This window comes from Acartia tonsa, chromosome 2 (assembly GCF_053477335.1).
Source record: "Acartia tonsa isolate MP-2025a chromosome 2, ASM5347733v1, whole genome shotgun sequence".
In the NCBI taxonomy this organism is placed as follows: domain Eukaryota; kingdom Metazoa; phylum Arthropoda; class Copepoda; order Calanoida; family Acartiidae; genus Acartia; species Acartia tonsa.
Window position 1 is genome coordinate 40,373,066 of NC_137261.1, and position 14,774 is coordinate 40,387,839.

Sequence of the window (14,774 nt, forward strand, 5' to 3'; positions counted from 1 at the left end):
ACTTTCCCCTCTCTTGGTGAAGATATCTTCAACACCGATACGATTTTTGAAATGTAAGATTCTACTTTCCTTTCTCTTGGTGAAGATATCTTCAACGCCGATACGATTTTTAAAATGTAAGATTCCACTTTCCCCTCTCTTGGTGAAGATATCTTCAACGCCGATACGATTTTTGAAATTTAAGATTCCACTTTTGCCTCTCTTGGTGAAGATATCTTCAACAAGAGAGACAAAAGTGGAATCTTATATTTCAAAAATCGTATCGGCGTTGAAGATATCTTCACCAAGAGAGGGGAAAGTGGAAGGGTAGATTACAGTTTTAGAGGGTCCAAACCATAATCATAGATTATATTTCTGCTTCTATAAAAATGGATTCAACTCCCTAACTGTTTAAGGTTGTTTTTAATTGCTTTATATTTAGCACATTTAAATAGGATTTTCCTTTCCGGATGTTTCAATTTAAAGTTATTTCAAAGCCATTTGTAGTTTAAAATTCATTTTTATAAAGGATAAGTTGTTCTAAAACATTATTTTTAATACGCAGAGTTTGTTCTATATGGCTTTGTTTTTCACTAAAATAATAATCTGTCTAATTATAACAGTGTTTTGATGAAATAAAAAAGATGTTATGTTTTTTGTAAATGCGAATTTTTTCAATAAAAGACAGTTATTACGTTAATTTATGATATAATCATCATATTTTTCGAATACCACGAGCGAAGCATCTCTATAATTAAGTTTAAATTGTAAGTATGTCCGTATTAAAAACCTTATGTATTGACGTAAATTTTGAAAATTTTAGTTAAAACTTTGATTTTCGCTTTCATATGTTGCGTCCTTGTTTCAACCTACTTTGTTGAAAAAGTAAAAACATATTAGAAATAGTTAGAATGTTACAGAATACCATGGGAAGCTTTTTTGACTCCAGCTCAAATACTTTTACTCCTCACAGGTATGTTAACAAGTATGTTTGAATCGTACTAATAATTTAAAACTTTTATATTTCTGGTTTTAGCTGTTTACAAAAATATCCGCTAAGCGGCCTTTTTATTTTATTTTGGGCGATTTCTCTTGGGAGGGTAGTGGTGCCCTCCCTCAAAATAGCTATAAACATTCTCAGGACCTATGAAAAGCTACACTGTAAAGGAGAACTATATTAGTTCAGCGGTTAGCGAGATCCTTCGGTACAAACAGATCGATATGGTTCTCCTTTACAGTTAAGCTTCTCATAGGCACAGGGTAAGTTTATGACTATATTGAGGGAGGATACCTCCAACATCCCAAGAGAAATTTTGTTTCTCTGGTGCTTCAGCGCTTATTGTCGTCCTTATTGTTTAAGTCTATGTTTATAGCAAAGAACCTGTGAAAAGATCACATTCAACGTTGTCACTGAGGTAATATTATTATTTATTGCTCCATTTTATAGACATGTTTACACGGAAAAAAAAAATATAAAATTGAAGGATTAATTCCAGCTTTGTTACCCAATAAAAAAAACGGAAATAAATTAGATTCGGAGGCATAATGAAATAAGTGTTTAAAGATATTTTTTCTTCGTGTTGTAAAACCAGTACTTATAAGTCTATGAAGATAATTTTGTTGGTTTATTCTTTAAATTCATTACAAGAAAATTCTATAATCAAAATTATGCTTCATTTTAAATACTCTTTGAAATATGCTTTTATCTTTCTTTGCAAATTAACAAAATGACATTGAAAACTTTATTAACTATTCTGTAAAAATGTCTAATCCTTCGAATAAGATGAAAAATATAAAGAATTTATTGAAACCAATTATTTGGTGTAGGTCCCTTCAGCATTCTCGAGAAAAAATGCGGCCAGCAATGGATTTGGTTCCAGGAAAAGTTTTATGTTAAACATGCACACGAATTCTTAAAAATATGTTTACTATCCAACTCTCTTGTGAATACCTTTGAATGAGATTTTTCTTAATAATTGTCATAATAGATTTACGAAGATGATTAAAGTCCCTCCACAGATTATGACGATAGAATAGCCAATGAGAGGCCAGTAAAAACTGTAATTGACCAATGGTAAAATTTATGATGGCCTCTCATTGGTTATTTTATCGTATGACGTCATAATCTGTGAAGGGACTATAATCAACTTCTAAATTAACTTCAATAATTGACAAAATAAAGACTGAACAAAAAAACTCAATATCTCAGAAATATTTCAGTCGCACTCGTACAGTATCTAAAATATTTTCCACTAAATATTTTGATTTACATTGGAATTAAATTGTGTTTTTAATACTAAAAGGGTAAAAGGACGTCCAAGGGGTGGGGGTGAAGAGATGTTTACATCCTCCCCATCCCCAATCTTTACACCCTCAAAATAAAAAGCTTGGGGTCCTTCTCCTAGCCTATTAAATTATCTGCCATTTTTATTATTGTATCACTTGTATTTTCTAAAGTGATTTAATCACGCAACCTATTATTATGACAAAAAAGATTGGGTCTATTATAACTTGGCTCTTACACTAGATTTTCATGTTCTTTATTAGTGAAACTTATAGCGGGTTAATATAACGAAATTCCCATCCACCCTCAACCAGCCCCTCTCCTCTTACTCAATTTACGAACTGACCAATAAATGAGTTTCATGTTAGCAATCTTAATTGACGAAAAATTTTCTCTTTTCATAATATAACACGTATATTTTATATTCATTCAAAATCATATTTTTAAATATAAAACTTTGATGTTTAATAGGTGTTGGTCTTGTACCCGCTAGATCACCTAGGAACAAAATTATCATAATGTAGTAATGGCAGCTTATACCAACAACAAAATTAATTGGAAAAAAAACCAAAAAACCTATACGCGATTTTCAGCTGTCGTTGGGGAGACAACAAATCGTAGAATTAATGACCTTTTTATCTGTCCCCCAAATATTATTTTAGATCTATTTTGCTTGTTGGCTATACCTTATTCTGGCAGTTTGATATCCATAATTAATACAAAGTTTAAACTTGATTTCTCAGTAACTTGCCAAAATATGGTTTTGGGCTATATTATGTTTTGTCCCAAAAATAAGCCCATACTGCATTTTGTGTAAAAACTTATCTATTAAGGATCACTTAAAGCCACTACAGGCTTGGGATAAAGAAACCTGTAACTTTATTTTCCAGTATTGCTCCGATTCTGATTAATTTCGGCTCGGCCAAAACGGCTCTGAAAACTAAAAAGATAATGTATTCTAAATAATAAAAAATATAGATAGTGAAATTAGTAAATGTAATGAGGAAATTGTAAAATTAAATTAAATTTTAATGATAAGAAAATTGTTCATTAGGAGCAAGATATGTTCTCCAGAAACTAAACAGTCCAGCTCTGATCCAACTTTCTCATTTGTTTCCTCTTCTTCGCCTCCGAGTGCAGATTCCAGGTATAATTTTATCTATTTATCTGTATTACTATATAAACCAGAGCTCAGCAGCTGCGTATAAGCCACAGCGCAATCGTCATATTATAACTTTAAAATTCAGCTTGATGTCTAAATCCGTTCCTTTTAGATTTTTTTTTTGCACAAAAGCGGGTTTAAATTTAAGGATTATGCGCGGCTGCCGAGCCGGATACAAACTTTAACTGCTTTGTAATAAACATATTTCTTGACCTCTGAACCCTTTCCTCACTTATTTTCAATTAAAAACAAATAAACACATTTTTAGCCCCTGCTGAGGGCATTAACCCTGCACGACTCTTATAACCATGTTAACTTAACCTAAAATAAACATAAAAAAAACGCTTATAAATGTTAATGTGCAATGTCAAATATTTTCTTAAAATCCATACTATATCTGTAAATTCTTATTAATGACTTTTTAATTTCTTTTTTTTATGATCATCTTAAATCCTTTATTTTGGCTTTTGACAAGTATTAGATCTTTATTTAGGTCTCGACATAGATCATCAAACTATCCTAGCAGTATTGTATCATCCTCCAGGAGGAAATTAAGAGAACAGGATCCTGTGTGTACTATAGAGCCAGCTCCTGTCAGGTATAATAATTATGGATATATACACAGAAATATTGTATCATCCTCCAGGAGGAAATTAAGAGAACAGGATCCTGTGTGTACTATAGAGCCAGCTCCTGTCAGGTATAATAATTATGGATATATACACAGCAATATTGTATCATCCTCCAGGAGGAAATTAAGAGAACAGGATCCTGTGTGTACTATAGAGCCAGCTCCTTTCAGGTATAATAATCAAGGATATATACTCAGCAATATTGTATCATCCTCCAGGAGGAAATTAAGAGAACAGGATCCTATGTGTACAATAGAGCCAGCTCCTGTCAGGTATAATAATCATGGATATATACACAGCAATATTGTATCATCCTCCAGGAGAAAATTAAGAGAACAGGATCCTGTGTGTACAATAGAGCCAGCACCTCTCAGGTATAATAATCATGGATATTTACACATCAATATTGTATCAACCTCCAGGAGGAAATTAAGAGAACAGGATCCTGTGTGTACAATAGAGACAGCTCCTGTCAGGTATAATAATTATGGATATATACACAGCAATATTGTATCATCCTCCAGGAGGAAATTAAGAGAACAGGATCCTGTGTGTACAATAGAGCCAGCTCCTGTCAGGTATAATAATTATGGATATATACACAGCAATATTGTATCATCCTCCAGGAGGAAATTAAGAGAACAGGATCCTGTGTGTACTATAGAGCCAGCTCCTGTCAGGTATAATAATCAAGGATATATACTCAGCAATATTGTATCATCCTCCAGGAGGAAATTAAGATAACAGGATCCTATGTGTACAATAGAGCCAGCTCCTGTCAGGTATAATAATCATGGATATATACACAGCAATATTGTATCATCCTCCAGGAGAAAATTAAGAGAACAGGATCCTGTGTGTACAATAGAGCCAGCACCTGTCAGGTATAATAATCATGGATATTTACACATCAATATTGTATCAACCTCCAGGAGGAAATTAAGAGAACAGGATCCTGTGTGTACAATAGAGACAGCTCCTGTCAGGTATAATAATTATGGATATATACACAGCTCCAGTCAGGTATAATAATCATGGATATATACACAGCTCGTGTCAGGTATAATAATCATGGATATATACACAGCTCGTGTCAGGTATAATAATCATGGATATATACAAAGCTCCTATCAGGTATAATAATCATGGATATTTTATTTTTAATATCTATCTAGCTATCTAACCATGTATCTAGGTTGTATTCTACTGAGAAAAGAAACCCTAGTGGTTCCCAAGGGGAAGATGCATATCTATCCATCTATCTATATATCTAGGTTATATTCGACTGAGAAGAGAAACCCTAGTGGTTCCCAAGGGGAAGATGCATATGTGTCTATCTATCTATATATCTAGGTTATATTCTACTGAGAAGAGAAACCCTAGTGGTTCCCAAGGGGAAGATGCATATCTATCCATCTATCTATATATCTAGGTTGTATTCTACTGAGAAGAAAAACCCTAGTGGTTTCCAAGGGGAAGATGTATATTTATCCATCTATCTATCTATCTAGGTTATATTCTACTGAGAAGAGAAACCCTAGTGGTTCCCAAGGGGAAGATGCAGATTGCTTGGATCAGGAATAGATTTTAAAAATAATCATAATATAATTACTCTAAATCTTCTAGATATACATATATGTAATTCTAAATTCTTAACCACCCAATAGCACGAAAATCTTTTTTTGATCCCTATAAACCTTCCCTTTACTGTAAATAAAGATTAATTGAGAAAAATGTCTGAAAAACAAATATATAGTATAGATGTAGACAACTACCTGGATTTCCCAGTTAAGGACCCCTTTCGTCTGCTAGCAAATTGCTTTGTGCTCTTTTGTATTGACTTGTCTGTGTTAATATTCCCGATGCTATTCGTTGATTTTTAAAGACCCAATTGTAAGTTTGCACAGGGTCCTTGGGAAAGGGAACATACAGTTATTTAACCCTTCCCAATGTAGAATTTTACTCTAAAGTTTGAGAGATCACTATATACATAGCAAACATTTTATTGATCTAAAATAATTAAAAATAATCAAATAGTCCTTCTTCCTTCCAATGTTCAGTTAAATAAACAAGCATTTTTTTTCTTTGAAATTAGGGAGAATATTGATATATCTTCTATGTCCATGTACCTATATTCCTACTTTAAAATCTGTTGTGCCAGGACAAGGATGAGTATATAAGTGGAGGGGGAGAGGGGATAGTTGATCCTCCTCCTATCTACAAATATTCTTCTTCTGAGGACGAACAATCAAAGGATCTTGTACTGTCTAAATTGAGGTAAGATAACCAGCCGCGCATAAGCCTGAAATTTAAACCTGATTGTGTACAAATAAAAAATGTTGAAAAGATAAAATTTCTGTAAAAGAAAAATTTTCTTAACTAATTTTACCATTTATTTTTTTCAACTTTTTCTATAGAGGCTTCGCTTCTGAGTGAATTAGAGTTCTTACCTATCCATTCCCCACACAACTTTTTGGGGTTTTAATTTTATTTATGGGGTGGGGGCGAAGGGGTAGTTTTTTGGCAAAACGACTAAAAATCTTCTTGGAACTTATATTTTCTGATCAACCTAGTGGTTAGTGATATCATTTTTGCACAAATTTACATTTCAACATCCTACCTCTTTGGTTTAAAATAAATTGTCATTGAACTTAATTTTAGAAAGAAAAAGCCACGAAATCCTTTAAGAATGGAGAGAGCTCAAATGTCAAATTTTAATCCACCCTTCACTTCGGAAAAAGTACCACGGTAAATAAGCCTTTATTGTTACACAAACGACTTCACCCCTCAAGGGGCACGTAAGATGTTTTCTTCTAAATCTATCTTTCAAAAAATATTTTTTGCAATTTCTCTTGGGAGGGTGGTGGAATTTTCTGCAAAATAGCTATATAAGACCTATAAAAAGCTATACTGTATAGGAGAATCTAATCGGATCAGCAGTTAGCGAGATCCTTTTGGTAGATCCTTTTACTAAAATTAGTAGATGATGACCTGAATTAAATATAGGGTTATTGTAGCTTTGACTTTAGGATAGCGTTTGATATATAAAACATTTTAGGGAATTTCTGTCCTTTTTAGGAATGACTTTATTTTCTTCATATGATCCAACATTTTTTTACTTCAGTTTTACTTTTAACGGTGTTGAAAAGAATACAAAAACCTTCTCTGTAAATTGCATATTTCCTTTATTAAGCATCCAGGTCTTTATTTCTAAACACAAACTCACATCCTTGATACTTTAAATTGTTAATATTTCAGGTATAAAAGATCTGTTAGCTCGTCAACTGACACACTTTTCACTCTTCCAAGAAACTTTCAATTTAGAGGTCACCATTTTAAAATCTGTTAATTGTTTAAAAAGTGGGAGGGGGGATTTGGCTATGATAGATTATTAAAATTTTCCATATAAGAATAGTAAAAATTCTGTATTACCTTATCCCAGCATTCAAAATGTTTTGTATGATATCAAAAATAATACAATTATGTTGCTATAATGTCATTTGACAAGACAATTTCCAGCGCTCAAACTGCAGCCTTGGCTTGTTTTATTTATTGCCATAAAGTCGACATAAACCGTGTAACCAGTTTATTTAACCTGTTTATGGAACTTTGTTAAAACATAAATTTAAGAAGCAGGTTATAGTGCATAATAAAAACATTTACCATTGGTCAATTGAAATGTATACTGGCCTATCATTGGCCATTTGTATTGTAAGACTTCATTTTTTATTAGGCACTAAAAGCTGCTTTTGAATTTAAAATATTTGCTTTTCAGGGGAGGTTGACAATCGTCCTAGCCAGCCGCCTCCCCCGCCCCCAGTATCCCCCCGACGGGAGACTCGGCCCCCCTTCCCAGGCTCCACACGTCTCCAGCCTAAGCCCCAACAATCATATACACATCCAGGGACGAATATTCAAACTTTAAATAAGTTATTAACCTTCAAACAACTTTGTAATTTAAACAAGTATTACAAAACAAGGATGTTAATCTTTATGAAAAGCGTAGAATATAAATAAAAAAAATCTTATTCGGGTGAAAATAGTGCAGTTTTCATAAAGCTATATAGATGGGCGGCCAATTTAGAGCACAATTTAAACAGTTTTTAAAAATATTTTTACAAGTGTTAATTTACTTAAATGGGAAGGAAACTTTTATACTTAGAATAAGGCTTGCAGTGATTTACCTACTTATTCCCCTAATTATAAAAATACATAATTAAAATTTGTTTAAATTATAATTAATGTATAATTGACATTTTTTTTATGTATTTGTTAATATATATAGCAAATATATATAATGATATTTAGCAAATTACTGTCGAATTTACATCCATACAAACAATTTTGACAAAAAAATCCCCTGTATTTCTGTCAGTTGTATACACGGCATCGTCCCATTTGAGTATTTGTGTCAGATTCTTCCTCCTCATCCTTACAGACTCTACAGACCTTACCAGAATCAAGGTTGTACAATCATAAACAACATCAACAACAGAGTCCTTCAAACTTTAGGTTAGTAATTTTTTTCCACTAACAGTATGGGCATCAATGAAGTTAGGATTCAGATGCACACGTAGATTTGAGGTGTGAATCCTTTGGCCAATCTAAGATTGAAAAATAAATACGGAAAAATATTGTATTAAATCTCATTAATTTTTACCATGATATTATTTTCAGTGTTTTCACCGTTCAGCCAGGGCCAACAAAACAGGAATTTATAAAAAAAAATTAAATTTTACTATCCTCAGAAAGCTGTCTATAATACAATACGATTTATAACCATACTGTGCAATTTCAGATCAAACCAGATCCTGTCAGACTCCAGGTCCAACCAAGTACTGTCAGAATCTAGGGCCAACATTATGAATGAGGCCAGAAGCTCACAGCATCACCATGGAATGAATCGTGTGGAATCCAGGTAAACTATTTTAAATAAGGATTACAGCTTCCATATGTAGCGAAGCACAACAAAATTGTAGATGGGGGGGGGGGGGTTATGATAAATTTTGATTAGGGTGTACACTGTACGTATAAAGCAACGGTGTACAAAAAAATTATACACTTTGAATCATAAAAAATTTAATTGTAGGGCTCAGTTGCTGGCACGTACTCGGCAGGAGCAAGCCAGGGAGGAACATCAATATCAACAGGTTGACCAGACAAGATACCAGAGACAACATCAAGATAATGACACTACCAGTGACTATGACCATATCACTCCAGGAATACATGCTTAAATTTCATTGTCAACTAAACTAATTTTTTAATTATAAAAAAAATCTTTTTGAAGTACTGACCTTAGGGTTTAGCATTTATTTTTATTACCGGCGTTTATTCTTGTAAATAATAAATCTATTATACAAAATTGTAGACACAATTTATTTAAGTATTGACCTTAGCATCAAGCACAGCTGATTATGACAACCTTGCCCCAGTTACGAGCAGTACACAAGCTGAATCCGAGGCAAGACTTCGTAATTTTGATCAGGTACAAAAATTTACAACAATGAAGATTCATTACATCTCAATAACTAGATTTACCCAATTTAAATAAAACAAGATTGACAACATCCATAAGTAGCAAAGCTCAAAAATTAGATGCTGTACGTATTGGTGCAAAAAATGGGGACAAATTTCAAATTGTTTTGGCGTGTGATGTCATACCTCTATCTCTTTTCTAGGGGGTTTCTTTCCTCCTTCCCTTTTCTTTCCCCTCACTTGTGACGTAAATAAACAGCCCCGTCAAATCAATTTAAAAATTGTCCCCATTTTTTGCACCAATACGTACAGCATCAAAAATTATGGGTAGACATCCGAGAAAAATGAATTATAGAGTAGTTTGAGAAAAAAATAAATATCAAACTTCATCAAATAAATCACAAAAGCGTTTAGAAATCTATTTTAACGTTTAAATCTAGGAATCAATTTAGCACCCCATCCAGTAAGCAAATCTCTATGAAACATTATGGAAGTGTGTAGAATGGGAACTTATTCAATACCTGAAAATGTTAGCCTTCTATCTTCAATTAGAGTCGAGAAAATCACAAAACTTGAAAATCTAAGGATTGACCTAGCACCCCAATCAATAATCAAATCTTAATGAAACTTGCTGAAAATATGTAGAATGTAAACTTATAGGAACCCAGTAAAAGTGTCGAACTATGACGTCAGAAAAAATTAACAATTAACCAATGAGAGACCGCTATATAGTTTACTATTGGTCAATTACAGTGAATTTACTGGCTTCTCATTGGTTAATTGTTATTTTTTTCTGACGTCATAGTTCGACACTTTTACGAGGTTCACTTATAGCATCACTGAATATTTAAGTCGTCTATCTTAAAAAGGACATACGACGGACATACAGACGGTCAGACGAACCTTTTTAATTATAGTGTAGCTTTGCTACTAATAAGATAATGTTAAACTTATGAGGATGTATTAAAAGTCAAATTGGTAAAATATGATATTCATTCAAATTGCTAATGAAATGGATTTATTATTAATTAGCATGTACTCTAACAAAGTGAAAATTATAGCGGGCTAAAATACCGATCAACTCCCATCACCCCCTTTACTCAATACCCTCCCTATCTACTGGATGAACTAATTGACCAATAAATGACAAGGGAAATTGCAACCTTAATAGACGACAATTTTCCCCCTGTCCCAATAACCACTTATATTTAACATCCATTGCTAATGACAATAATTATTTTAACATGTCATGATTAGCATTTTAATTTTCTTAAATAATTATTCACTAAATTAGAAGTATATAATAATTATGACAATTTTAATCGATTGATATTTTGAATATTTAGGTTATAAGAAATTTGGAAGAGAAGACTAATTCTTTATCAAAGCTTTACAGGTTAAATATGTATACCTAATTTCATTTTAAAAAGGTTAATTTGCCTTCCATTGTCCCATCTTTTCCTGTATACTAAAACCAGCAGTAGCTCTCACGAGACAGCGGGTCAAGGTATAAAGTTCTTGAACGTGGAGCTTGATGGCCCAAGTGGCTGGCCATACAATAGTGTCTCGACTACTTAGGTCCAAACAATAAGAAACACATTAAGACAAGTCGAGAGAGAGGGGACTATGGACTCTTCTCTCATTCGTTGGCTGGAAAAATTTTTGTGCTTTTATTAAATCTTGATTGGTTGGTTCCAAATGACAATGTCCAAACTTTTCAACCAAAGAAGTTGGTAATTTTGTTTATCATCATTATGGATGTTTATCAATTTATTGTCGTATCCCTTAAAGTCCCTGAGAAATAGTATCCAGATAAGTTACAACATTTCTGTTCAGATTTCAATAAAAACTTTTTTTAGAGATTTGGAGGAAGATACTCGAACAAACAGCCGGGATATTGGTAATCTTCAGGAATCTTTGGTTAAAGTTGCATCCACTAGAGATGTTCATAATACTGTTAACAGGTTATATATTACGAGTTGCTTTGCTCCTAGCCCCTTTGGGAAGGCTAAGAAAATAGCTTAAAACTAGTCTACGATATTTATAAAGCTTCCCTAAAAAGTACAACCAATTCTGACCTGTATTTTCCAAAATATTAAAAAAAAACCTACTACTTTATATTATAGGATACACATTGATTCTTTTGGGGATGGTTGAATAAAATCCTTTAATTGCATAATGCTTGTTAGGATATCCCAAATGTAAATGTTTTCTGACCTGTTTATAGGCCAAGGCAATACTCTTGTTCTACATATATTGTTTTTAAAGGATTAGGTTGGCAAAGAGGGTATCAAACAAAACTGTGCATAAAAAATAATAGTAAAGTGTTATACATACAGAAATAACAATAATAATGTTTTTAATTAAGGTTGGGTGGTGAGGCAAATTCTCTGATATCAGAACTTCGACAAACCCAAAGAACTGTTGTAAAATGTCTTAGTGAGGCTGAACAGGAAAATAGGAGATTTTGTAACACATTTAAAATATATTTGGGCATTTGAGCTGTATTTTTTTCAATATTGATATTATGTGATACTTTTAGCTTCTTCACTACAGTACATACACTATAATTTCACACTAAAATCTCAAATTTAAAAAATGAAATAGGCTAAGAAGGATTATGATGAATTGAAGAAAATGACTGAGTCTATTCTGCATCAGTTACAACAGGTAAATATTCACCTGACCCCAGATTATCTAACTATCTATCTAGTGTCAGTTGAAGAACACTCATTTAATACCTGGGTTTCATCTGACCCTCAGACTATCTATATATCTATCTAGTGTCAGTTAAAGAACACGCATTCAATACCTGGAATTCATCTGACCTCTAGACTATCTATCTATCTAGTGTCAGTTAAAGAACACCCACCCAATACCTGGAATTTACCTGACCTCCAGACTCTCTATCTAACTATCTAGTGTTAGTTAAAGAACACCCACCCAATACCTGAAATTCACCTAACCTCCAGACTATCTATCTATCTAGTGTCAGTTGAAGAACACCCATCCAATACCTGGGATTCACCTGACCTCCAGACTGATGACTCCTGGAACTTCTGGCTCAGAGGATGAAGAAAAGGTTTGTTCTAATTGAAGCTGTTTATAGTGCCTATAAAAAATAACGTCATACTAGCCTACCATTGGGCAATTAAAATGTAGATTTATACTGGTCTGTCATTGGCAATTTAGTCTGTATATTGGCCTATCATTGGTCATTTGTATTGTATGACGCCTTTTTTTATAGGCACTATAAGAAGCTTCATTTTTATCTTAAATAAAAAAATCTATATTTGTAAATTTATCTCTTAATTGCACCTACTTAAGTATTTGTCAATACGTACATCCGAATAGACTAATCTCTCTACATTCGTTAGGGTGCTCTTTAAAATTGATTAAAAAGATTATGTTTATATTTTTAGGATGATAGAATCATGTAATGAGAAAGAACCACAATATGACTTGCAATTCTTCCCCTGTAGAAAATAAAATAACAACCCAAATAATACTTAAAAATAATACTTTTAATGTTTGAATGTAAAGTCAAAGTAATATGGGATTTTGAGAAAAACGGGGTTGATAAAAGTAACCCTGACAGCAAAAACGTTACTTTTCTTTAGAAGTCACATACCTTATTTCTCAACGATTTTAAAAATTAAATGAAATCCAAACAAATTATAAATGCTTTCTTGTAACTATGTGCTTTCGAAATTAGCATGTTATTTTTTATAAACAATCCATAGCATTAAAACTGTAATTAAAAATATTGTATATATAATATTGCTCATCAGTGTAATTAAATGGACTTTTTTATAGTTAGATTTAATCAAAATTTTTTTAGATCATGTCTTAAATATTGTACATAACTATCAGAATACGATCAAATGTAGCCATTTACAGTAATTATCATATTCTATTATTGGAATGACCTTCTTCTATCTTTTACACTTATTTCAAGAGATAAATTTAATTATAGGAATGGAAATACTACGCGTATTCTATATCCAATATTGTAATATGTATTTGTTTCATATACTCACAAAACCTATAATACTCTTATTTACTCATTAATATTTTATTATGCTTTTATTTTAAATTCATTGTATATTGAGTGCTTATTTTTCAAATAAATAAAACTAGCTATTAAGGATTTATTTAATTAGCGGCTTCGACCCTAGGGGCTTTCAGTACCTCTGATGCAAAAACCACCGCATTTAAAAAAAAGGGGTGGGGGGTTGTACCACTCCCCAAGAAAATAGCCTTAAACCACCACAGGACTAGTAGGTATATTCCCTGAAGAGTAAAATCCAATCGGTTCAGTGGTTACAGAGTTCTTAAGGGACTGACAAACAGACGGACGGACAGACATCAAGCTACCTTGTATTTTAGATATATCTTTCTAAAAGCTTAACTTTTATAGAGAGAACGATTATTTCAATAGACAACATCCATAAAAGAGAAGCACTGAAACGGTGGGACAATCGGATATTAACACTTGTGTAGTGTCAGAGCTGAATAATCAGAATATAAATGTATAAGAGTCTAAGCAAAATTGTAAGTAAATTTGTTGAAAAACTGCTTGATATAGGATAATGTTTATGGACATACTTACATTTTTAGGACTTGATTATAGAGTTGCCTCACTTATAATATTGTACTTTGTTGTTCCAGGAATCAGTCTACCAAAAATCAGATCAATCGGATTATTAGATAACAAATAGTTTTGTTGTTAAAGAGTAAAAAAAATCAACATGTTTAAAATGGACGTAAAGAATAGTAAAGTCATAAAAAATCCAAGAATAAGAAAAAACGAAATATATCCAAAATAATATTAAGGGGTAGATAGAATGGTAGTCTTTACCACGAAGCGTTGTCCCCGAAATCACGAAAAAAAATCAGCTAAAGTTAACAAATATGTTTTCGAAAAAAATACAGTTCTTCTAAAATCAACAAAAAAAAATTTTTACTATAATATTTTATTTACCATAACTAGCAGGATATCATCAATAATAATTTTACATAAAAACTTAAAAATTCGCTACATCACAACTATGTAAACATACAAAATTCGCGAGTCGGCTCCTATTTTTTTCTGGCTCCCAATATCGAATCTCATATGTATTATAGTAAAGATTATAAGCAAATTTACATATATAATCCCAGAATTTTGGGAGTCAATTCATGTCTTCAAAGGCGATTTTTTTCAAAGATTTTTGGTGTTTAGGAGCCACTTTACAAA

At 32.4% G+C, this 14,774-nt stretch overlaps 1 protein-coding gene across 1 annotated transcript; it reads left to right on the plus strand.

Moving 5' to 3' along the window:
- Window positions 1-805: 805 nt before the first annotated feature.
- Window positions 806-13,682, plus strand: LOC145312553 (uncharacterized). Its single transcript, XM_080151808.1, has 21 exons — window positions 806-952; window positions 1,353-1,394; window positions 1,807-1,857; window positions 2,733-2,762; window positions 3,315-3,410; window positions 3,919-4,023; window positions 5,569-5,632; window positions 6,216-6,334; window positions 6,719-6,805; window positions 7,316-7,383; window positions 7,833-8,009; window positions 8,473-8,569; window positions 8,856-8,975; window positions 9,147-9,278; window positions 9,455-9,545; window positions 10,882-10,931; window positions 11,395-11,499; window positions 11,904-11,986; window positions 12,141-12,205; window positions 12,525-12,617; window positions 12,958-13,682. Exons 1-21 carry the CDS (start codon window positions 891-893, stop codon window positions 12,973-12,975), a joined length of 1,755 nt encoding a protein of 584 aa, XP_080007934.1. The 5' UTR covers window positions 806-890; the 3' UTR covers window positions 12,976-13,682.
- Window positions 13,683-14,774: the final 1,092 nt, after the last annotated feature.